We start from the raw sequence: 24,829 nt of genomic DNA, 5'->3' as shown, positions 1-24,829 counted from the left end.
GAGGTTTGTGTATTTACAAAAACAAGCGTGTTGTAAGGTTTGTCAAAAAAGAGCCTGACCCTTTAAAATTCAGTTTGGATTAAGATTTTGCATTATGTACTCTTTAACATGTAAGTTTTAGCTTTCACTGTTTTTAACTGGCAATCCCAAATATTCCTAAGAAAGAAATGACCACATCTAAAAGACAACTTTAGTCTCTATGAAAACCAAACTGAACGGACAAATAAAGACTCTAATAAATCATACCAACACAAGATTCATTTAGTTTCAGCCTGTCTTTTTTTTCTTTTTTTTTAAATGCAAGTCTTTTTCTTACTAACTCAAATACAGCTTTCTCTTCTCTCTTGCCAGGGCATCCATAACAGTGCTCACAGCTATCGATGCTGCAAAAACTGACACTTGAAAATATCTTCTAGAGAAATGTTAAAAGTGTCACCTTATCTACCTTGAAAAGTTATAAGAAAAAGCAGACAGAATGGACCATACTAATGGCTACACATCCTCCCTCTCAATACTACCAATAATGTCATTAATCAAAATTAATAATAAAGTCTTGTAGCTGTAGTGATAGGCAATGTAGACTTAAATCATTATCTCTTAGTAGAAAAGACTCCAAAAATGAGGCTTTAAAAAAAAAAGAATCGGGACAGGATGTATTTTAAATTTTTCATTTTGGTCTTCATAGCAGCAAAGCAACTTTTATCAATGTACAAAATATAAACAAATAAAACTTTGAAGAAAATGACAGAACCCTTGCTACTGGCAGTATATGACTCTGGAAGGATAAAGGCAGATTTCTCCTTGATCTTAAAAAAACACACCTTTAAAAATTAAAAAAGAAAATAAAAACGTTTTCATTTAATAAAAATATTCATGTAACTTATTTTACAAAGAAGATTTCTATCCCACTAATTTTTTCTCAAAACTTATTACATATAAATCTCGAAATTATACATAAACATTCTGTGTGTAAGAAAGAGAATGAGTCATTTCTCAATTTGTCTGATATAGAGGCACTATAAGACACCAACTTTTCTGTGTCACCCAGTACAGCTTTATATATTAATTTTCTCTCATGAAAAGCTTAAATGCCAGGCACATTTTTAAAAAGGATAAACACAACTCATCTTTTCATCACTACAATCTCATGAAAAAGAGTTGATTGATGACTCCTAGGGACAATTAAAAAAAAGTTAGATGACCTGGTTTTCTCAAAGTCTAATGTTTCCCCAGTGATTACTAAGTAAATGATTAATAACCCGAACTTGCTTATTCCACTTATTTCTCAAAATTCACAATCTATAATTAAAAAATAAAGACGAAACAGCTATGTTTTGTGCCAATAAAATTAGTGAGTAGTTATAGACGACTAGCCTGTAAGGGCTCTATAAATAGAAGTGTATAACCTTTGCAAAATTTTTAAACAGAGAAGTAAAAAAATTTCAGCCAAGACAACAGAAGAAAGTATGCATATGTGTGTGCCTGTGTCTGAGGGGTTGGGGGAAGTCAGAAATAAGAACAACAAAGGTAATTCACAGTAGGAGTTGAAGACAAAAGACTTTCTTCAGTAGAACTTTACTTGGAATAGTGGACACTTCCAACTCTTTTCTACATAGGATGTTACAAAAATAACATTATGGTACTTTGAGGCTGCCAAACCTTATTTGTAGTATTTCTTTACTGTAAAGTCTATATTTTGATCAAATTTGAATTAAAACAGTGACATGAAATTATAGATAGGCTTTGGGAAACTTAGTGAATACATTTTTTGAGGCGTTCCCAAATAATTTATTTATTTGGTCGTGTCGCACAGCATGTGGGATCTTAGTTTCCTGACCAGGGATCGATTCTGCACCCCCTGCTTTGGAAGCGCAGAGTCTTAACCATTGGACTGCCAGGGAAGTCCCCCAAAATAAATTTTAAGTGTCATATATATACTTTTAGAAGCAACCAGCACTCGTTTACATTGAAAACATTCACAGGGTTCATTTCCCAAAGTATTTCCTGGCCACAGTAACAGTTTAACGAAGCACATACCTTCGCCTTCAACTTGACAGTGATGAGATGCTCTCTACCAGAAGCATCTTCGGCTTTTAACTTGATGGTACTAAAGCAAGTATCCACATACACAAGCCTGGTGAGTAGAAGAGAATAAAAAACGATCACAATAGAGAGGGTGGGGCTGGGGGGAGGGTGAGGTTGGAGGATGGTAGGATTTGAAATGAAAATATTTGCTATATTCCTATTAATCCATTACAAAAACTAATCAGAGGAATTTGTGTATGCTATCCCATTATGCTGCTATAGATTTACTGCCGTTAATACACCAGCCCAGTGCTTAATGCAGTCATAGATCTCTGGATTATTTACAATGTGTGTCAAGGCTCATGCTGTGGTCAGTGAGCACTATGTTTCGGTTTTCCATCACCGGAACCTTTGGCACACACAGCATGTTCCTGTCAGACTCTACTTATGTACACATTAAACTTCCTGTCAAACTCTTTGATCCATTTCTGTAGTTTCATACAATATGAGACTTTTATGCTTCCTTTATTTGTTTTTCTCCTCAATGAACTTCTCCTTTATTATAAATAATGTTACTGTACAAAAGCCTGGCTAGTATTAGTTCACATACTCAAATTGATCCTCTAAGGAAAATGCTGTATAAGCACAGGTACAGCCTGGTCTCCTAACAATAAATTTTCTTTTTTTGCAATATATAGCTTCTGACACTTAACCTGGGCATGTATTCAAGATGACTAATATTTTAAACACATACCACAAGCACAATTGTTTTGGCTTTAAGTTGCTCTAAATGCATGAATTTTTTACAATGGAAACCAATACCCTTTGAAATATATCATTCTGTAAAAATATGGTCCCTTGAGAAGCATAAGCTACTGCCAAAAAGGTTCAAATTTAGCAGTATATTTACTAGTGAACTGGGCATGTGGATATTTTTTTGACATTTTTACAATACCATTCTCTTGTAAAGATAAAAAGTAGCCTAACAGTATTGCACAACTTATCACCCAGACTGATGGTAAACCTGTTAGGGTTCAAAACTAACATTAGCCTCCTAACCTAGGAAACATTTTTTTAACAACACTATATGCTGTTTAGTCACTGGCCAGATATAATGGTAAAATGGGTCAGTTTCAAGAAGTTCTGGGCAATAAACTTGTGGAACACTATTTGTAATGAAAAACAGATCTAAATCTGAAGATACATATCTTCAATAATAGAATAAAAAGTAAAACAGAACAATCTTTATCAACAGAAAATTTTTTTTATCATAATCTATAAAAAGTCGAGTCTGAGAAAACAAAAGAAAATTATTCTAGAAATGTTTATTTACATAAAAATACCAATGACTCTATACAGTTAATCATTATTTTCTTTCAGCTTTATTTGTAAATGTCTCATATCCCCCTCCCCTCAAAAATTTACAACCTGAGACTTTATCACAAGTTTTATCAGTATGACTGTAAGGGTTAGATACATGGGCATCTGACTCTTTGAAAACATCAACACTTCAGATTCAAGATGTTGAGATGAGCATATGCATTTATATCCTCTCTCTACTCACACACAGAAAAAAGGAATTTTAAAAAGATATGCATAATCCCACAGTTATAAAAAGCACAAGAAGGAATAGCATCAATCAAAGCAAATTTTCAACAAACTTTATAAAGATGTCAAGTGGTCAAAAGAGCACTGAGTAACGAAAGAGATTAGAGGAGAGAGAAAGAGGGCTCCAGGAGGGAGACAGCTGGCAAAAAAAGGAAGTCTACAGAACAGAGGGTATTACTTATATGTGGGAAGAAATTAAGGAAATTTTTTAAAAATACGAGAAACAAAAATCGGAAAAGGAAATTTTAAACTAAATCATAAACAATAAAGCTATGTTAAAAATGGTAATTGCTCTACCATTAGCTTTTCAGTGAAAAATATTTATGTAGTCATAAAAAGTTAAACTGCTTACTAATTACAATTTTTAGAATTCAGCAATAGACAAAGCTAGCAGACTTAATTATAGTTACAGAAACTAATGTAAATATATTTGATCATTGCAATTTAAAACAGAGACAACAAAAATTGAGAAGGAGAAAGATATGAGGAGGGAAGATAAGAAACATTAAATTTTGTAATTGCTAATTTGAGAGTAAGAGATACCATCTTTAATTGAACAGACATGAAAGAAGTTTAAGAAATATTAAAGCAAATAGAAGAATAAAAGAATAGTGATGAAGGGAGAGAGAAGGCAGTATATAAACTAAATCCATTTTTATTACAGTAGTTAATCAGTATGTAATTCTGATCAATCAAGCAACGCTGAATATAGGCATATTTTTAAGAAATACAGAAGTTACTTGTAAACATGAACATTTCAGAGAGTTTGTCTCAAAGTGTAAGACCAGGGATGGGATATGGTATGGAAAAAGCCTGCTGCTTTTCATTATAAGCCCTAAATAGTTTAGAAGCATGATGAATATATACAGAGACAGAGAGCAAGAAGGAATAGGGAGAGAGAAGGAACAACTAAACCACCAACTAGCACTTTTCATACTTCTCATTGCTGCTTGACATCAACATGTTCAAAATCATTATGGCACATCTATAAAATAAGACAGAAATAAACTAAAGTTCTAGTCTTTTGTTTGCAATCACACAGACAAAGTTTAAGATGTAGAAATAATACATTAGAGAAAAACAGGCTTATGCTCAAAATACTGCCCTGCAGTCAAAAGGATCATAAGGTTAATTTTGTTAAGCTTTAAGACAAAATTCAAACTTTTAAAAATTTATAATTTCAGGTTAATCTCAGCATGGTCATTTAAAATTAAACATTTTACCCATGTTGATTCCTGTCTACTTTGTTTGGGGAAGAAGGAGAAAATTAATTGTGATTATTATCACGTTTGGTACATGTGACTGAGATTGGCAAATGTGCTCTAGCATTTATTCTCAGCTTCTTCCTTTTGGTAACAGGATCCCAGCTACTGTAGCACTCCACCTAAACCGAGTTTTAGCTGGGTACACTCTATCCAGCTAGCAACCCTTCCACTGTCCTTGGGTATCAGCGTATCACTAAATTTTGGCCAGTGTACTGCAAGCAGAAGTGATATGTGCACCTTTTGGATCATTTATAAGAAAATCATGGCTACCCCTCCCCCAATCCCTCCCATTCTCCCTTCCTGTAGAGTGGAACTTAGGCCAATATGACCCAGCAAAGACCATGCCAACAAGAACAACCTCTTAGTGCAGCTCTGACCAACAGAACTTTCTGCGATGATGGAGGTATTCTATATCTGCACCATCCAAAACAGTAGCCACTCATCATATGTAGCTACAGAGGACTTAAAATGTAGCTAGTATGAATACTAAATTTTTAATTTGAGTTAATTTAAATGTAAGTATCAATAGTCACATGTGGCTAGTAGCTACTATGCTGAACAGCGCAACCAGTGTATGGTTGAAAAGCAAAAGAAACCTGGGCTCTTGTATGACCCTGTGAAACAAAGCCACCAACTCACTCTTGACCACCTGCCTACCTGTGACCTGTTAAATGAGAGACGAATAAAATTCTATTTTGTTTGAAACACTGAGGATTTGGAGTTCTCTTTGTTAACAGCAGCTCAGCCTGTACCTTAACTAGATAATCAATATTTGTATCTATTCACAACAGAAAGGAATATCTTAATGTTTGGTCTACAGAAGAGATATTAAAGGGGAAGAAAACAGCAATAAGCTCTTACAAGTAATATTAAAATCAGTTTGTCTTAAAAAAAAAGGCTATTTCAAATGTTCTCTTTTATTGGTAAGTTGGATATCTCAATTTAAACAACATGAAATAAATAATTTCTACTCATTTATTAAAATAATACATTTGGGCAACTTTCATTATTGGAAAGCTCAAATTTTTGAAAAGTTATAAACACATTTAAAACTTATAAGTTTAGGTATTTACTACTTAGCTAGACATATTCCAAAACTGACTAAGAAATTATAAAAACATAAATATAAAAATCTAAAGAAATAAAACACTATACTTTTTTTCGCACTTTACTTTGCATTTGTCATTTGCTGCATTTCTTTATAAGTTACTGCTTGCAATAACTAAAATGGCACTAAACTTAGAGTTAAGGGTTTTTTTTAATTTTATTTATTTATTTATTGGCTGCATTGGGTCTTCGTTGCTGCACACTGGCTTTCTCTACCTGTGGTGAGCGGGGGCTGCTCTTTGTTGTGGGGCGTGGGCTTCTCATTGCGGTGGCTTCTCTTGCTGCGGAGCACGGGCTCTAGGCGCCTGGGCTTCAGTAGTTGTGGCTCGCGGGCTCTAGAGCACAGGCTCAGTAGTTGTGGCGCACAGGCTTAGTTGCTCCGCAGCATGTGGGATCTTCCTGGACCAGGGCTTGAACCCGTGTCCCCTGCATTGGCAGGTGGATTCTCAACCACTGCGCCACCAGGGAAGCCCAAGAGTTAAGTTTTTTAAACATTTGAAAGGGATATTAATACTTAAGCTTCAGAGAGGTTTTTGTTGTTCTTCTTAATAGGTGAATGTTATCAGTATAGAAAAACAGAATGAATGTGCTTTATACCTCTTGAAATACTGTACTTAATTCTGACCAAAAGCTTAAGTTATACAGTTTTTTCCATTAAATATCTAGATGCATTTATGTACTAATAACATCAAAAGGCAGACTGAAGACCTTCATGTTTTAATAAAGCACCAAAGTTTCCATTTCCACTCTCAACTTTAAGCATTAACTACTTCAAAAAACAACCTCCCTAGTTAACATTTTTCCTCCCTGTGTTTTCTGTACACCAGTCTATCCTGCCTTCCGTTAACTAGATTAATCTTCCTAAATATCTTTTTAATCATATCAACCACTTGCTCAAAAATACTCAGTGAGTCCCCATCACCTGCATATAAAGAATCCTTAGCCTAACAGTCAAGACCTTTCAGTCCGGCCCTAATATTAATCCTCTTATGTGAGCAACTGATCCACTCCGAAGTCCAAAAATGAACTGCACATTTCCATCACTACAAAGTTGCCTCCCCCATTCCTACCCTTTTAAGGCTTTCTATATGCCTCCCAAGCTTTCCCAATATCTACTTCCTCTCAGAACTTCCTAAATTATCCGTAGCGCAAAAGAACTTCACCTTTCTCTAAACTCTCATACTGCTCCTTTTCGTGTTGAGTTTTGCCTCCCAATCAGATAAGCTTTTTTTTTTAATAAGCAATATGAAAGTTTTATTTTTCTATGTATGTGTCAATGCTCTATGTATTATATGAACATAAACAAGCTGCTGTCAAACTGGTTCATATTTACTGATTCGCATGTAAGTTTTAAACAACTAATGCAAATTCTGTTTAACTAGATACTCTAAGCATATTACCAATGTTTAGAAGGACAATTTTTTCACTATCATATAATTTGCATTCAGTGATTTGGATATATGTATGAGGTAAAAGCACTCTATTTATAAAGGTCATTTAGAATGAAATTCATACTTTTCACATCTATATTCTTATGCGTTATACAACAAAATTATCATAATTAAATCATAACACTAATTATATGTTGTAAAACTCATATATAGTCGGACCTTTTGGTGAACCAGTATCTCACCAACTTTATATTTACTTTACACAAGGAATTATTTGAGTCACATAACTTATGCTTCTTTTCAACCCTTATTACTAAGCATCATTGGTTGCATTTAAAAAATGAAGAGTATGTGGCTCTGAGAGGTTATGTGACTTGCCCAAGGTCACACAGCTGATAAGCCAGAATTAAAGCCCTTGTCTCATTACTGGAATTAATTTAGTATTAACAAGTATCTCCATTTCTCCCAATATGTTATATAATTCTTTGAAATGCACTGAGAAATTATAGAAGATATCGCCATCAATGAATTAAGTCCATTTCAAAAATATTGGACTTAATTAAAAATCGAATTTAATACATGTTGACAATCTTTCAGCAGCACAACAAATTTAGTAAAACTCAGCTCTTTCGCAAAATAAATTTAAAAGGCCAAATAGTTTAATTCTACTCACTCTAAGCGATAAATAATATGCTACATTAAAAAGGACAAAACCATCAGGTCACTACCCCTGTTTGAATCATTTAAGCTCTGAATTATCTAGGACCATGTGATTACTAAAACAAACATAAGATATCCTATAAATAAAGTGACTATGCGTTTCTTTTGAACTGGGACACTTTTGAGACTAAAAGGGGCCACGATAAAAGGCATAAGTTAGCACTATCCTAGGTAAAGTGGGATATAAATCAGCCATTCTATAAAGCAAACAAAGCTTTCAACTTCAGGACATTCTTAATACCAAACAGAAAATCCTATTAAACCCCAAGAATTGTTTAATTCTTACTGTTTTAATGAGCCATTCTGTAACATAACACAAGCAGAAGTTGATAGAAACCCATCAAGACACTTTTTTGCAGCACCCACCTTTCTGAGCCAGTATAACACCCAAAATCATCCACAACTTCATCTTACCCTTAGGACAACTTGCTGTTTTTAGTGTGTTTTTAAAGAAGTTGAAACAAGTATAGAAATTACAATAATAGCAATCAAACTTAAGATCAGCTACTAATTCTCAATGTCATTTCTATTAAAAAAAAAAAGGTATACGAATATAGAGGAAAAAGGAAAGATTTCAATCATATTTTAAACATTTCCTTTCTTCTAACTTAATTTTTTATAAAGCTTGATACTATAGAACTGATTAGATATGTCAAGTATGTAATTTAAAAACACAGCAAGGTTTTCCTTACCTTAAAAAAAAAATCCTTCTTTTATTATCAGATTTTACTATTCCACTAACAAATCTACAAGATTATTATTTAGAGTGTAAGTAAAATACAGATATTTTATTTGGTCTAGGAATCACGAAGATTCTGAAAATCCATTTAAATCAATTTGTCATGCAAATCATTATGTGTGTCATTTTAAAAGATATTTTAAATTAAGAAGCTAGACAGCTGCTCAGGCATCACCTCACAAAGTAACAATTCTAGCATGGGGACAGCACAGTTCAGGTCTCATTTGTAGCTCTGAGGGTCCTGAAACCCAGTATTATCAGTGTGCCAAGTATACCGGGCCCGATTTAAGAATTAAGTCACAAAAATAAAACTGAAAGGAGATGTTCTTACTTCGCCAGACAGTGCTGGATAAATACGGACAAAATCATACTATTTGGCTTCTCACAATCAATCCATGCAGACAACTTCTCTTCTGCTAACACACTGTTTATTTGTAAAGACTATGAAACTAATGATTAGGTAACAGCAGGTATATTCTAATTCAATCATGCATCCTAGTCACTATAATTAAACTATGAGCTTTCATCAATCTAAGCAACAGATTTCAAAACTATCATTTTGCACATGGCCAATTTTATCCGTGGTGCGATAGTCACACTTTGAGGCTGAAAACTAATAAAAGCTATGTCCAAGTACTTGAGGGAACTTTACTAAAGGCTCCATACCAGAGCTATCCCCACAGCACAACTCCAGGGAGCCATCATTCACGCCAAAGCCTGAGCACTGTTATGCAGCCAGCCTTGGCAATGTACGCTCATCTTATATACAAAGCTGGGGATGAAAATATGTATCTTGCAACTTATTCTGAGAATTAAACAAGAACTCTATAAAGTAGCTAGCAGGAACTTAAAACTGGAAGTTCCTATATATAATAATCTAAGGAGGAGACAAACATTTATATTGTGATGAATGCTATGGTGGAGGCATTCATATCCTTACCTTTGGCTTTCATCTATTACCTAAGTTAGAGACCTGTTCCTTTTTCTCCACTATCAGAACAATGTATGTAAAGCAAAGCAATGTCAGTACTTCCTATTTATCTATGAAAACATTTATTCCATAAAATATTTTATATATTTCCACTATTTCTCTTATAACTTTGTTGCTAACAGCTCTCAAAAATCCTGTAAGTATATACCATAGTACCTATCTGAGTTAGAATTAAGTACTACTGGGATCCATCTACTTAAATTCTGACTCTTCCACTAGATATAAGTTCCATGAGGAATCTTAAGTCTTGCTTGTGTATCTTCACTGCCTTACATTACAGGCATTCAATAAATAATAGGTGGAAAAAAATGAACAATTCAAAAATCTGATATTTGCATACTCAATGCTTCAACTGATTTTCATTACTGGAGTTCTCCCAATAATGTCACATCTGCTTAGAAAACTGCCTCAAACTGACTATATCAAAATAACAGAAATAAAACTAGAAGAACATTTCTTCTTCCCTTTCCAAACCCTTCCTCCATTCCTAACTATCCTCTAAACACTAAGATCTTAACATTTAAGCATCAGAAAATAAGTCAAAATAATTTTTCTCTTTTCTATCACTTTAAATCCAAAGAATGATCAGGTCCATAACATCAACGCCTCAAGAAAAATCTTCATAACTTCAGCAGAATTGTTAAGAGTGCATCTCAATTCATTACTTGTCTTCTGTCTCTCCCCTCCATTGTTTTGCTAAATTTTCTAAAAAAGGTTTCATCCATCCCAAATCCTATTCAGGAATGATATCTTATCAAATAAAATGTAATTTCATGAATACGCATTAACCGGTCCTCAATATCACCATAATAGTACATTTAAAATTATCTGTAACATCCATTTCTGGCTAAAATGGAGTACCTTACTGAAGACCAAAACTTCCACTGAGAACAACTAAAGTAGCCTGATGAAAGGGAAAAGAAACAAAAAAGTTTGAAGATGTCAAAAAATTGCTAAAGCAACCAGGACTTGAAGGACCAAGGTCCTGAAGAAGAGGGAACAGAGGAGAAGTAAGCCAACACTTCAGCCATTTTTCCTTCAGGGTATTTAGCAATTCTGGGCATAGGGCAAGAAAAGGAGGATCTGGGTAAATGGCGCAGGCAGAGAGCTACTAGTAAGTGGCAAACAAAAAACAAAAAAATCAAACAAAAAAAACAACAAAAAACAACAACAAAAAAACAAAAAAAAACCCTAACAGCATTTCTGGCAATCTCTTGAGGATAGAGAAATAAAAATAACAGACTTAAAGGGCCAGAATCCGGTGAAAAGTTAGGGTCAGAGACTGCGGCCATGTATTCTGGCAATTTTCCATCAAAACTTTTAATAAACTGCAAGGGATAAGAGGATAAAAAGCCAAGCAGTAAGCCAATGAAAAACAAAGGATAATATTTAGAAATCTCATAATACTGAGGAGAAATTTATTAGAATTTAGAACCCACCAGTGGGAAAAAGTCCCAGTGAACATCCCTAAGCTCTCAGTGGGAACCCCTGGAGGGTTACCGGTCAAAGCAAAGTAAACAAGAAGTATATGAAGCACTGCCCAAAATGAAGCCCAGCCTCTAATGGGCTAAAGGTAAACTAGCCTAATGAAGACAAAGATTAGAGTTTAGGATCGACCAAGGGAGAAATCCAAATGAGCACACTTGGCTCTTGCTTGAAAGCTCTGGAGGGTTATAGCCTGGGAGAGGGAGAGGAGCAATAAGAACCCTGCAAAAATGACAACCCACCCTGAACCATTTCAGTCTCTATGGCAACCTGCCCCCACTTTATATTCCTAGCAAAGAAAAAAGTAAACCCTTTGTAGAAGAAAATATCATCTGGAGCTTCCAAACTTTTTAATACACAATTTCCAACACTCAACAAATACTATTAGGCATAGCACTGCAGCCTGAATGGCCAAGGGCAAGTACAGAAGAACAGCCAAGACAGTGAAAAAAGGGGCATTAACTAGAACGCCTACAAATTAAGCCAGTTTCCTCATTTCTCCCCTTTTGCCGTTTTGCATTTTTTGTTGTTTTGCCTTTTTTTCCCCCCAAAGAAAAAGTAATCATGTTATTGAGAAGAGACACAGAGATTTAAGGTTTTACATTTTTTTTTTGTTATACAGTATTCAATTTTGTATTGATTCAATTGTGAAAATAAAGAAAAACCCTTACTCTCTGCTGTTAAAAAAAGTCTAGGCCTTGGTATTCACCCAACAAAGTTGAAAAATAACGTCCACATGAAAATCCTGCACATAGATGTTTACAGCAGCTTTATTCATAACTGCCAAAATTTGGAAGCAACCAAGATGTCCTTCAGTAGGTGAATAAACTGTGGTTCACCCAGACAATGAACTATTACTCAGTGCTAAAAACAAATGAGCTAATGAGCCATGAAAAGACTGAGGGGAAATTTAAATACGTATTACTAAGTGAAATAAGCCAATCTGAAAAGGTTTCATAATGTATGATTCCAGCCATATGATATTCTGGAAAAGGCAAAACTATGGAGACAGTAAAACGAACAGTGGTTGCCAAGGGTCGGGGAGAGGGAGGGATGAATAGGTAGAGCATAAAGCATTTTTAGGGCAATGAAACTACTTTGTACAATATTATAATGACAGATACACGCCTTTATACGTTTGTCCAAAACCATAAAATGTACATCACTAAGAGTAAATCCTAATATAAACTATGGTTTTGGGGTGATAACAATGGTGATAACAATGTGTCAATGTAGGCTCATCTATTGTAACAAACGTACCACTCCGATGGGGGATGCTGATAATGGTGGAGTCTATGCGTGTATCTGGGGGCAGAAAGTATATGGGCAATCTCTGTACCCTCCTAATTTTGCAATGACCCTAAAACCACTCTAAAAAAATTAAGCCTATTAACAAAAATTAATAAAAGCACTAGGAATGCCAAGATCCAGGACTATATGACAGAAAACCACAAGAAAAAAATTAAAGAATAAAGAGACTCAAGGAGATCTAGATTATGGGAGTAGGTAGAAAAATTTTAAAACAACCATAAAAAAAAAACAGAGAAAAAGATGGAGAATTTCAACAGAGCATTAAAATCTAGTAGAGTTATACTAATATCTAACAAAGTAGACATTAAGGCAAGAAATATTGCTAGATACAAAAAGAAACATTTAATGATGAGGGAAAATCCACAAGGAAGATACAGCAATTATAAATGTGTATGCACTCTAAATTAAAAACAGAACTTCAATATGATCCAGCAATTCCACTTGTGGGTATATGTCCGAAGGCAACAAAATCACAATGTCAAAGAGATAGCTGCACACCCATGTTCACTACAGCATTATTTACAATAGCCAAAACATGGAAACAACCCAAGTGTCTACTGACAGATGAACAAATAAAATGTTGTGTATATATATATATACAGTGGAGTACTTCTCAGCCATAAAAAAGGACATCCTGCCATTTGCAACAACCTGGATGACCTATAATGGGCATTATGCTAAGTGAAATAAGTCAGACAGAAAAAGACAAATACTGTATGATCTCACTTATAATGTGGCATCTAAAAACATACCCTAAAAAACTGAGTTCATAGGGCTCCCCTGGTGGCGCAGTGCTTGAGAGTCCGCCTGCCAATGCAGGGGACACGGGTTCGTGCCCCAGTCTGGGAGGATCCCACATGCCGCGGAGCAGCTGGGCCCGTGAGCCATGGCCTCTGAGCCTGCGCGTCTGGAGCCTGTGCTCCGCAACGGGAGAGGCCACAACAGCGAGAGGCCCGCGTACCGCAAAACAAACAAGCAAAAAACTGAATTCATAAATACAGAGAAAAGATTGGGGGTTGCCAGAGATGGGTGTGGAGGGTGGGTGAAATGAGTGGAAGAGGTTAACAGGCACAAACTTCCAGTCAGAAAATAATTAGTGGGAGTGTAACGTACAGCATGGTGACTACAGCTAATAATATTGAACAGCTGACGTGAACAACATGGCAGTTAGGTGCACCAACCCCCAACACAGTCAAAAATCCACCTATAACTTCATAGTTGACCCTCCATATCTGCAGTTCCACATCCACACATTAAACCAACGGCAGATCGGATAGTACTGTAGTACATATTTATTGAAAAAAAATCTGCATATGAGACCCCGTGACGCTCAAGGGTCAACTGGATTGTATATGTGAAAGCTGCTAAGAGAATAAATCTTCAATGTTCTCATCACAAGAAAAAAATATGTAACTGTGTACTTATGCATGTTAACTATACTTCTTGTGGTAATTATTTCATAATATATACATATATTGAATCAGTATGTTGTACATCTGAAACTAATATAATGTTCTGTGTCAATTTTATCTCAATAAACAAACATTAAAAGGAATTCTTTAGTCAGGAGGAAAACTAGACAGGAGAGAAATGCAGTAAGGAAGGAATGAAGAACACTGGGAGAAATAATTGTGTGTGTATAATACTGACTTTAAAAACAACAATAATGTTTGTCAAATTTAAATATGGAATTAAAATGCATTATAACAACAACACAACAAAGTGGAGAAAATGCATTCAAGAGTTTTAGATCCTCGCAATATAAGAAAATTGGTAAAGATAACAATGTATATTTTGCTATGTGTATGTTGTGATCTCTGAGGTAACCTCTAAAATAATAAAAAAAAAAACCTAAAAAGTTAATAGAAAGAAAAATATAATAAAAATTGTGATTAATTCAAATAAAGGCAGATGAAGAAATAAAACACAAAATACATGAGACAAATATAGAAAACATATTATATATATATAATATATATATTATATATATTATATATAATATATATATAATATATACATTATATATATAATATATATAATATATATATATAATATATATATTATATATTTATATAATATATGCAAGATAATAGACATAAAACTAAATATATTGGGTGATGTCAGTGAAAATGGCAGTCAGAAGTTCCTAAAATTCTCCCCTCCATATAATAGCAACAAGAAAACCAACACAAAAAAACTGTCAGAAAAAAAGGCAAATATGTGAGGTGATGAATGTTAATTAATACAATTGTGGCAATCCTTTCACAATGTATAGGTATATCAAATCATCACACTTTAAGTATGTAAAAATTTTGTCAATTATATCTCACTAAAACTAAAAGAAAAAAGAAAATAACGTTATATGTTCAGTGAAAATATGGTAACATCTTAATTTACTGTGTACATAAAAATGTTATTTTTTTCCAAATTATATTGAGAATGCTACCTTGTAGGTCAATTTTTTTATGATGATACACCTTTAATTCACAGCCACAATAAGGATCAGATACTCTAACTACATGACACTTTTGACTAAAAACAGTGCAAAATAAATTGCTAAAACTGCACATATCTTAAATTGAAATGCATAAGAGGAAGGCATTTCTAAAACATTTTAAAATGGACATACTTATCCCAACCAAGAGTTCCTATCTCTTCAATAAGGCTTGAGTAGAACTGGGGAGGAGGAGGTAGTACATACAGCTCTTTTTTATTCTTTAAAGCAACTTCCTGTTTAAAAGAAAAAACTTGAATCAGCTTCGGAATGCTACACAATGAATTATTAGTACCTGATTACGAAACACAATTCTGTAATCTTTGAGCCTAACTGAAGTATCCATTATTTTTATGGAAAATCCAACTGAATGATTCCCCTTCTCATAAAAGAAAACATGAAAAGGGTAAAGGACTGTACTGAAGGTCATGTAAAACTGTCAGTTATTACACCATACAAACTTAAGACTCTCATGTTCTCCTAGACTATTATGCCTATCAGAGATGAAAAAAATTCACACACACACACACACACAAACACACACACACAAAACCTCCTCATTCTCAAGGCTTCACTATTTTTCTACTCCTGTTGATATAAAGAAACATGTACCTTTAAAGAAAAGCCTGAACTCTATGTATATTGCCTAGACTGATACATTTGCACACCTTTGTGAATCACATTCTTACAAAAACCCTTCATTATCACAATAAATATATACCTGTTAATTTCTTTCACTGACTTACATGCTGTATTACTCCCAGACCAGCTAAGTGTTTTGTCATCTATCTGGCTAGATCACAGCTCCTTTCCCTGCTAAGCCCACCTATGATATCTTTAAGATGGTTTATGTTCCCCCAAACAAAACTAAAATTTACATTTTTACAAGCAATACAAATATCACTAGAGTTGCTGAGGCTGAAAATTACCAGTTATTTCAAAGGTGCTAACCTAGACCAATATCTTATTTGGAAAGTAAAAATAAATGTATCTATACAGATGTTCATATGGTCTGGATTATCAAAAGGTTATTATAAAAAGAAATAATAAAACCAGAAATTAATTAATAAAAACCAATAAAGAAATTAAAAACCAGATATAATACATAACAAAACCAGATGGGAAGAAGTATAAAAATTATAAATACTTCTGGTAACCCTAATAATAAGTTTAAATTTTTATTTAAGTATATATTTATTAGTCCTTATCCTTTTTTTTTTTTAAACAAGGATAGGAGACAATTAAATTGAGGTAACACTAGAAAGAATAGATTTTTACAAAACAGCGTTTCAAAATCAGGACTGTTTACTGAAACTACTTTAATAGAGTTCCAAATCTGCTTTAGGATAAAAACAAGCAAACAAACCAAACTGTGAAAGCAGGTTTGTAAAGCCCAGAACGTCAATGTGAATTAGAAGGGAAGCTCCCACAAGACAAAAAGGACACTGCTTTTTTATCAACTAAATACCTAATGCTGTATATAGATAGCCTGATGGTCCACAGAAATAAATTTGTACTATTAAGATTATCCTGTTACTAATACTACTACTAATGTCAATATTGTTCCTGGACTTATAGATGTAATAGCTATACAGTATTTATTTGCAAATTTTTTTAATTCAAAAATATTAATTACTACTATTCACGTATACTGAAGGTTAAAAATAAACTTGGATAATAATAAAAATGTACTTTAATCTAGGTATATGACATTTGTAAACTCTGCCTTCTACCTTGGGTCAGACAAGTTATTCCTATTTTAGAACTGTAACAGAGAAAAGGGCAAAGGCAGAGAAGCAAAGTGTTCTTTGTGGACAAGGAAGCAAAGGTACATAGTAGAAAGAACACAGGCTTTACAAACAGGTTTTAATTCCTAATTTTAAACATTTCCAAGTTTTGAGGCCTTAGGCACTCAGTGACTCAGCCATAAAAAAGGAATAAAATAATTTACCCTGTTGAGTTCTTTTAAAACAACTGTTCAGAGCTTCCCTGGTGGCGCAGGGGTTTAGAGTCCGCCTGCCGATGCAGGGGATGTGGGTTCATGCCCCGGTCTGGGAAGATCCCACATGCCGCGGAGCGGCTGGGCCCGTGAGCCATGGCCGCTGAGCCTGTGCGTCCGGAGCCTGTGCTCCTCAACAGGAGAAGCCACAACAGTGGGAAGCCCGCGTACCACAAAAAAACAACTGTTCATTTATCAGATATGTACAAGCTCCTACTATTCGCCTAGTTATTAAGGAAACTCCATGAGAGATTTAACAAAATTTCCTGAAATAAGATCAACACCTACTGATTTCATTTGGGCAACATTCTCAATACTTTCACCAGTGATTACATTAAATGAACGCTATTACTAACAATACAACCCAATAAACTACAAATTCTTACATTTTTAGGTACAGTGCCATACATGTGCAATAGCATCACCAACTCTGTCCACAATTTCTTCAGAAAGCTAAAGTATAGGATCTCATTTTACTCAGAAATGCAATAACAAATGTACTAAATAGAATATTGTGAACTGGAGATCAATCTCCAATTATTTTAAACTAATGAGTATTTCTTCAAAATTAAATGACCGACAGAGCTTAAAGTTAGCTTCAGTAGTAATGAGCCACAGTATATACAGTTTTTACTCTGGTTCCCTTACTCCAGGGATCCCCAACCCCCAGGCCGTGGACTGGTCTGAGGCCTGTTAGGAACAGGGCCACACAGGAGGTGGTGATGCACAGCAGGAGGTGAGCGGAGGGGGGAGTGAGCAAGGCTTCATCTGCGGCTCCCCATGGCTCGCATTACCGCCTGAACCATCCCCCCATCTCCCCCACCCCCCAGCTTCATGGAAAAATTGTCCTCCACAAGACCAGTCCCTGGTGCCAAAAAGGTTGGGGATCACGGCCTTCGTCCTATTTGTACAGGTTATCAAAATTATGATAAAAAGACAAAAGGAACTTTTCAAACTTGTTCAATGTCAAGGAGATGTAAACCAAAATACGCTTCACTTCTTCACCTTACATTTTTTAAGGTTATCCTGTTGTGGCCTTTGACGAAATTGATAATGAATGTTGATAATCCTTATTAATTAGGGTTTACAAATTTATTAGTCAAAATTTAAACTTTAGAATCTGATATTTTTTTATACTCTTTATTTTGATCCCAAACTTTTCACCAAAGCTCCACCTCAGCGGGTTGTTATGAGGATTAAAAAAAGGACTCAAGACAAATCTAGCAAGTAAATAAGCTCTGAATATGTGGCAGCTGCTCCTGACAATAAGAAGGCCTCAAAAAAGAACCACAAAGAAATATCAAACTGCTTTCAGTTGTTAGTAGCTATATATTGGTACTGTAATTTTGTAAAACAAATATAAAGAAATATTTTATAGATATGGGAAAAGCGTAAGTGAAACATACAAGTAAAAACATAATAAAATGACTGTTAATATTCGAAATGAAAATTTTCAGATTAAAAAGAGATATAAGCATAAAGTCAAACAAGTAAAATCCCTATGCCAAATTTGAAATGAAAATTTTGAAATGAACTCATGATTGTTTTCTTTCTAAAAAGCATTTTTTTCAGGCTTTGTCCACTGAAAAGGCCTAGAATTAATACCAATGAACACTCCAGTTTTGAGACTGTGGCATTCAAATACCATTTCCTACAAAAAAACCATAGGTCTTCTGAAAAATAGGATGACTTAATGAAACTGGGGCAAATGGTGTCATAAAGCAAAGCTTGGGTTGTGTTAAAAGAACTCAGGAGCCAACATGAAGGGGCTTACACTGACCAAAAATGGTACAGTTTAAGCACTGAATAATGACTGCAATGGACTAAAGTTAATAAAATATTAAAAAACTCACAGGTTCATAATAATTTTTTTTAAAAAAGCATTAGTTTCGAGTTGCTAGGCACCAACTGATTATTCTAAAAATTGACTTTTTAAAAAAAGGAAAAAGAAACAAGCATTTATCCTATCTCTCCAGTATAAGTTACGCCTCAAATTAACCAAATAACTGATGAAGGGAAATTCTTCTCTGTAAAAGATTTTCAGCTAATAAATATAGATGATGGATTTTTTAAAATCACCATTTGCAATCCCTAATGAAATAGTGGATGTAGTCAATGACTGTCATTGGAAGCTAAAATCAGTAGGTGATAGACTGATGGGAAACTTTATATTAGATGGATCTAAACCTATTGATCAATCTTAACTCCTCTAAACGAGGAACTATCAGACACCATGTACCTCCTGATGCAGGGTGAGAAGTACAGAGCACAAAGTATTCTTACCAGAGCAAATGAACCCAATTCTGTGGAGACCCTCAGATCTCACTGCCAGATTACAAAAAAGGTAGAAGAATATGTTAAAAGACGCCATGAATATCTAATAAACCAAATCCAGAATGCAGGAAATTTTATAGGACACATAATCTGGCTCTTCAATGAGTAGATGGCACGAGAAGAAGAAAAAAAAAATGGTGAGGGGAAGAGGAGACGCTGCTATAGGAAGTAATTAAGAAACTTTAAGAGACATATCAACTTAATATAATGTGTGGACTGTGTTTGCCTACTGATACAAACAGAGCAGCTATAAGGAATTAGCACTAACTTTATTGGCATTATAACAGCATATTTTAAAACAGACAAAAAAACACTTAAGTGTTAGACGTATAATCTGACATATTATGGAGAAATGGATACAACATCCAGGGTTTCTTTTAAAATGCTCCAGTTCCTTTCTCCTAAAAGAGCAGGGGAAGAAATATGATTGGCAAAACTTTGAAGTTAGGTCATGCGCCCGTGGGTATTTCCTGTAGTCTTCCCTCTTCTGTTAATCAAGTATTTTATGTATAGTTAACTGAATAATCAATTATCATATGTAACTGTATGTATGGAATGAAGCCTAACAAATTTTTCAGAAATCTGTAGTTGTATACAAAATTATTTATACATTGTATTATATCTTTATGTGTGACTTTTTAATCTCTCTGTAGATGTGACATTCTCTAACAGACCAGAAGTACATTTTGTTTCTTCACCACCTGTGCAAGACTAGTGTCAAGTGTGCCCAGTTTAGGATACAATCAAATTGGTTCTTACACATAGTTCTACTCCTACTCCTTTACTTTCAGAAAAGTACCATCTGCATTTATGCACAGAGTAAAATAAGACATTAATGATTGGGAGTTGTGAAGTTTTAAGTTCTAATCATTCAGTTTTTAAAGGAATTACAAAAACATTCAAGATTTACAGCATATGGTGACAGTGTTAGGAAACAAATTCTTACCAAAACCATCTTCAACTCCACTAAAAAGCTCGTTAGATCAGGAGAGTGCTGCATTCTCTAGATCAAAACAACATTTCCAATTAATTTCATGTGTACAATGAATACTCCACGTGCTGAAATGGAAATAAAATCCAAGTCCATGTGAATATGGAAAAAAAAAGTATTAGCTATATCTACATCTTAAAAGTATAAGAATTAAAGTATTGGTCATCAACCCTATTATTCCTACCAATTTCATTCTGAAAGAGTAATTAAAGCCCTCAAATCTATTTTGGTGAGATATACTGAATTATGTAAGAATGTCACTTAAAATCTCACACATTCCTCTATTTCTTCAGCACTGACTATTGTCAAGTTTAGTAATCTAGCAAACCACAGCACTATTTACCAAAAAAAAAAAAAAGTACGAATGGAGTGTTAAGAGGAGCATAAAAATCAGGAAATCTATACAATTAAAAGAATCTAGTCAGAGCAATGAATTAACAACTAATCAATAAAACTGTCTATTTTAACTTTTTTCCTTTACCTTAATAAAGACTACCTATAATTGTTAATTTTGTCCTTTCACAATTAACCCGTATTCATTCAAAAAGAGTCAATCTTTCAATAAGGTAGAACAGTTACAATAAAATGGCAAAAAGGAAATAACTTCTGAAGTATAATGAATTAAAGTGTCATGGCTCCATTTCCTAGAAATCTTTGATTCTTAAAAGAAAATTATTATAGAATTAAAGAAAGCAAAAAAAATTCTCATTTAAAATTGCTTTCTTAGACAAATCTCTACATCATTTCTCTGCTTGAAATCAAAATGTTATTTTTGTTACTTTTTCTGATGCACTGCACTACCACCACACAGTTTTGAAGTGGATATGTAAATTTCTGTCTTTACATAAGAAAAATAATAATCGAAGATATTTCAACAATACATGAGACATATGATTCACATCTTAACACAGCTTTGTGTGGGCACATGTTTGTAGAACAAGTCTTTGACTTTCCCTTCTTCTGTACAATATTTCCCCTGTAGTTTACTAGAGAGGAATAATAAATTATACCAAAGTGTGCAAACTACAGCTCAGAGGCTAAATCCAGCCCAATAGCTGTTTTTGTAAACAGAGTCATAATGAAATGCAACCACACCTATTCATTTACCTCTTGTCGAGGCTGCTCTGGTGCTACAAGGGCACAGTAGAGTAGTTATGATGGAGATCTTAAGGGTCCACAAAACCTGAAAAATTTACTATCCAGTCCTTCACAGAAAAAAATTGCTGACCACACCCAACCCATATTTACTAAAGTTAAAAATGATACAAGGAAAGAACAGTAACATTGAACTGGACTTTGGAATAAAACAAAGACTGAAACTAATACTGGGTTCTACATGACCAACTGGAGGGCAGGTAGGAGATAAGTAATTAGAACTTTTTCTAGGAATTCTCTTGGCGAATTGGTGGAGAAAAACTGTTATAGAATTTATTATTATTATTAGTCTTCATTAACAGTTTTTCTTCAAGCTATTTAGATATTTCATTAGATTCATTTCTTAAACTTTAGTATACAATATAGTCTCAGTGGATGGGGAAGGGGTGGTGAAGAGAAAATAGAGAGAAATAATGTAAACATCCCCTTAAAAATCTGCTGTAATTATACTGCCAGCAGTGACAGCCTACATTCTACAAATAGTTTATTTCCTATATTTCTTTGTGGTTCAGTACTGCTTTAAAATGAGAGTAACTGTCATTGTCAGTTTCATAGATAATAACCTGCTTTAAGAGAGAAAGTATAGGAAATCAGGAAAAACACACAAATGAATAAAGCATTAAAAGAAAGGCAGTTCTACTTCCATTTATTTTCCTACAAGAGGCATTTCATTATTTTCAGTTCCTTCAGTAATTGATTAGAGAAACAAACAAAAATCTTTAAAGGAATTTTCAGGTAGAGGAACGTAAACATTAAGAATAACTGAACTGGGATGGAGAGGTGGATGGTGGGTGAAGGATGTCAAAAGTACAAACTTACAGTTATAAAATTTTTTAAAAATAAAGAATAACTAAATAAATCCTGCCTATATCTCACCTATGCTGCCTTTACATCTACTATCATTACATATGCATGCATGATCCTAAGTGATTTCCATTTCACCTTTTCTGTTGCTAATCTTGAACTACAATCGCATTTTTGCCACAGATATCCTTCAACTCCTAAATGGGTCGTGGGATTTTTTGGTACCACCACTATTCAGGTGGATAGGGTGTATGCATTTGAAGACCCTAAAGTCTCAAGGATGGAAATAAAGTTTCGACACAAATGCTGGCTGGAGATGTGCTGAGGATTCTAAGACAGGAAACACTTTATATAAAATATGGATCCTTAAAATATTTGCTAGATAGAGGTGAAACTTACAGAATTCAGCAACTACTAAACCAGTTGTAACACTCTGCAAAATAGGTCTTTAAAATAGTATATTTAGTAACTTCTTACCCTCGCTTAAAACAAACCTTTTAAAGGACTTACCTGTTGCACTACATGATGATATCCATTAAGTATTGCTTTCAGCTGCCAACTACATAGTAATCTAAAATTTTAATGGAACAACATGGTTTATTCATTGTTCAGAATTAAAAGAAAAAACTTATTTGTATGCTAACTCAAACATGTACATACACAGAAAAGAATGACATAAAGATAATGCTGACAAGTTAATAAAATTTTTATCACGGGTACTGTTGAAAATCATGTCTTCCAACTGTCGGTACTAATTTTATTCAAAATATAAATAACTGCAATCAGCAAACAACATGCAAACAAAACAGTACTTTTTAAAAAAAATTTTAACATATCCAAAGCAAAGTTTTCTTGAATTGGATTCTTCTCCAAGAGAGGTTAAATAAAAACAACAGTTTTGATCATAATATACAGAACTTGTATTTGCGAAAGCATATGTAGCAATCTATTCTTCTTTCAATTCCAGATTAAGGACATACTTTTAATTGTGTAAGTAGTGATAAGTTAATGTTCATCTATCTACTGGCTCACCTCAGTTGCACTCTCAATGTTACTAGGTAAGTAACTCTTCTAGGAATTGCTTTTACTTACCTAGAAGTAGAAAGCCCCTCAGAGTTTTCCCAACCATGATCTTTTCAAACCATCATGACCCTCCATTTTTGGTCTGCTAACCCTCATTTGCACTGCTATCTCCTATCATAGAGGCAGAGCAGTTCATTCAACAGCCCCCTTCATCAAATGTGCTTTCCACCCCTTCCCACCAATTCAATCGCATCAATTCAATCGCATCAATTCACTAATTATCCCTTTACTGTGGTATCCTTAACTTATTTTCTGCTAGTTTTTTTTTCCTCCGTAATATTAACTTGTTCAAGCAAATCTTATTTTTTAAAAAAACCACATAATTATAACTCCTCCTTGACTACACACCCTTCTCTGGCCACTCCTGTTTTTCAAAGTAGTTTATACTGTTTACATTTCCTTTCTACCCACTTACCCACTCCCAAAACTCCAATAAAAGCTGGCTTCAACCACTACATGAAACCTATGCAATCTAACCTGATCCCTTTGCAACAGTCAGCACTGTTAACCATTCCCTTTCTAAGCCTCTCTTTCTTTGGCTTCAGAGACAACTGTTGAGGTTTTCCTATTACTTCTCTGGTCAATCCTTTGTTTTCTTCCAAGGTCCTCTTTATTTACCAGTCCTTTAAACACTGCTATGCCCTCAAGATTTTGTCACTGGCTTTCTCTTCTCTTCTCACTCTATCCATGCAGCCACTAGAAAGTCTATCCATACTCATGGCCCCAAATCCTACGCCTACTGTGACTTCTACATACGTCTCCATTCCAAGTTTCATGCTCAAGTTCCACACCAAACCACTACTACCTACTAAAAATCTCCTCTTGATATTTAACATCTGATATGTCTTAAAACAACTCCTCTTCTACTTCTTCCATCTGTTATCTCTTCTCTAGCTTAGTGATCCAAGTTAGGAACTTGAAAAGGATCCTCCACTCCTCTTTCTGCCTTACCTGCCACTTCTAACCAGTCACAAAATCCTGTCAGTTCTACTAACTGTCTCTGGATTCTTCCTCCCTTCCTACCCTCAGATATTCTGGAGCAGAAAAGAGATTTTAGGTGCTACCTAAATCCTAAATTTCTAATTTTGTCTCTTGACATTCCTTGAAGGGCTGTCCATACCAACAGCCCATGTTGACACCTAATTTCTATCAGGACCGAACTGGGGGTCTTCCCACGACTGAACATACACATAATTAACATCAGTCAAAAGCTGGAAACAAAGTTTTCTAATTCTTTTGTATTCTCCAAATATTCTCACTTGTTGTTCACTGCTTTAACTAAAAAATAAATAAATTAGAGAATGTGTTACCACTGAAAAACACTTCA

At 34.4% G+C, this 24,829-nt stretch overlaps 1 protein-coding gene across 3 annotated transcripts in view; it reads right to left on the bottom strand.

Moving 5' to 3' along the window:
- Positions 1 to 24,829, bottom strand: part of FANCL (FA complementation group L) — a 78,314-nt gene that overhangs the window by 43,711 nt on the left and 9,774 nt on the right. For 2 of the 3 annotated variants that reach the window (XR_009521449.1, XM_060026559.1), the window contains exons 3-6: positions 22,930 to 22,990; positions 20,416 to 20,472; positions 15,272 to 15,372; positions 2,038 to 2,134 (exon numbers count right to left, since the gene is read on the bottom strand). Coding sequence is in view for 2 of the 3 variants with exons in the window: in XM_060026559.1 (XP_059882542.1) it covers positions 2,038 to 2,134; positions 15,272 to 15,372; positions 20,416 to 20,472; positions 22,930 to 22,990 (316 nt within the window). In the remaining variant the exon portion in view is untranslated. Of the gene's footprint in view, positions 1 to 2,037; positions 2,135 to 15,271; positions 15,373 to 20,415; positions 20,529 to 22,929; positions 22,991 to 24,829 lie in introns of those variants that run through there. The other variant, XM_060026560.1, reaches the window with a different exon arrangement.

Source organism: Delphinus delphis, chromosome 12, assembly GCF_949987515.2.
Source record: "Delphinus delphis chromosome 12, mDelDel1.2, whole genome shotgun sequence".
In the NCBI taxonomy this organism is placed as follows: Eukaryota; Metazoa; Chordata; class Mammalia; order Artiodactyla; family Delphinidae; genus Delphinus; species Delphinus delphis.
The sequence above is the reverse complement of the archived record's forward strand: the minus strand, read 5'-3'. Positions and strand labels throughout refer to the sequence as shown.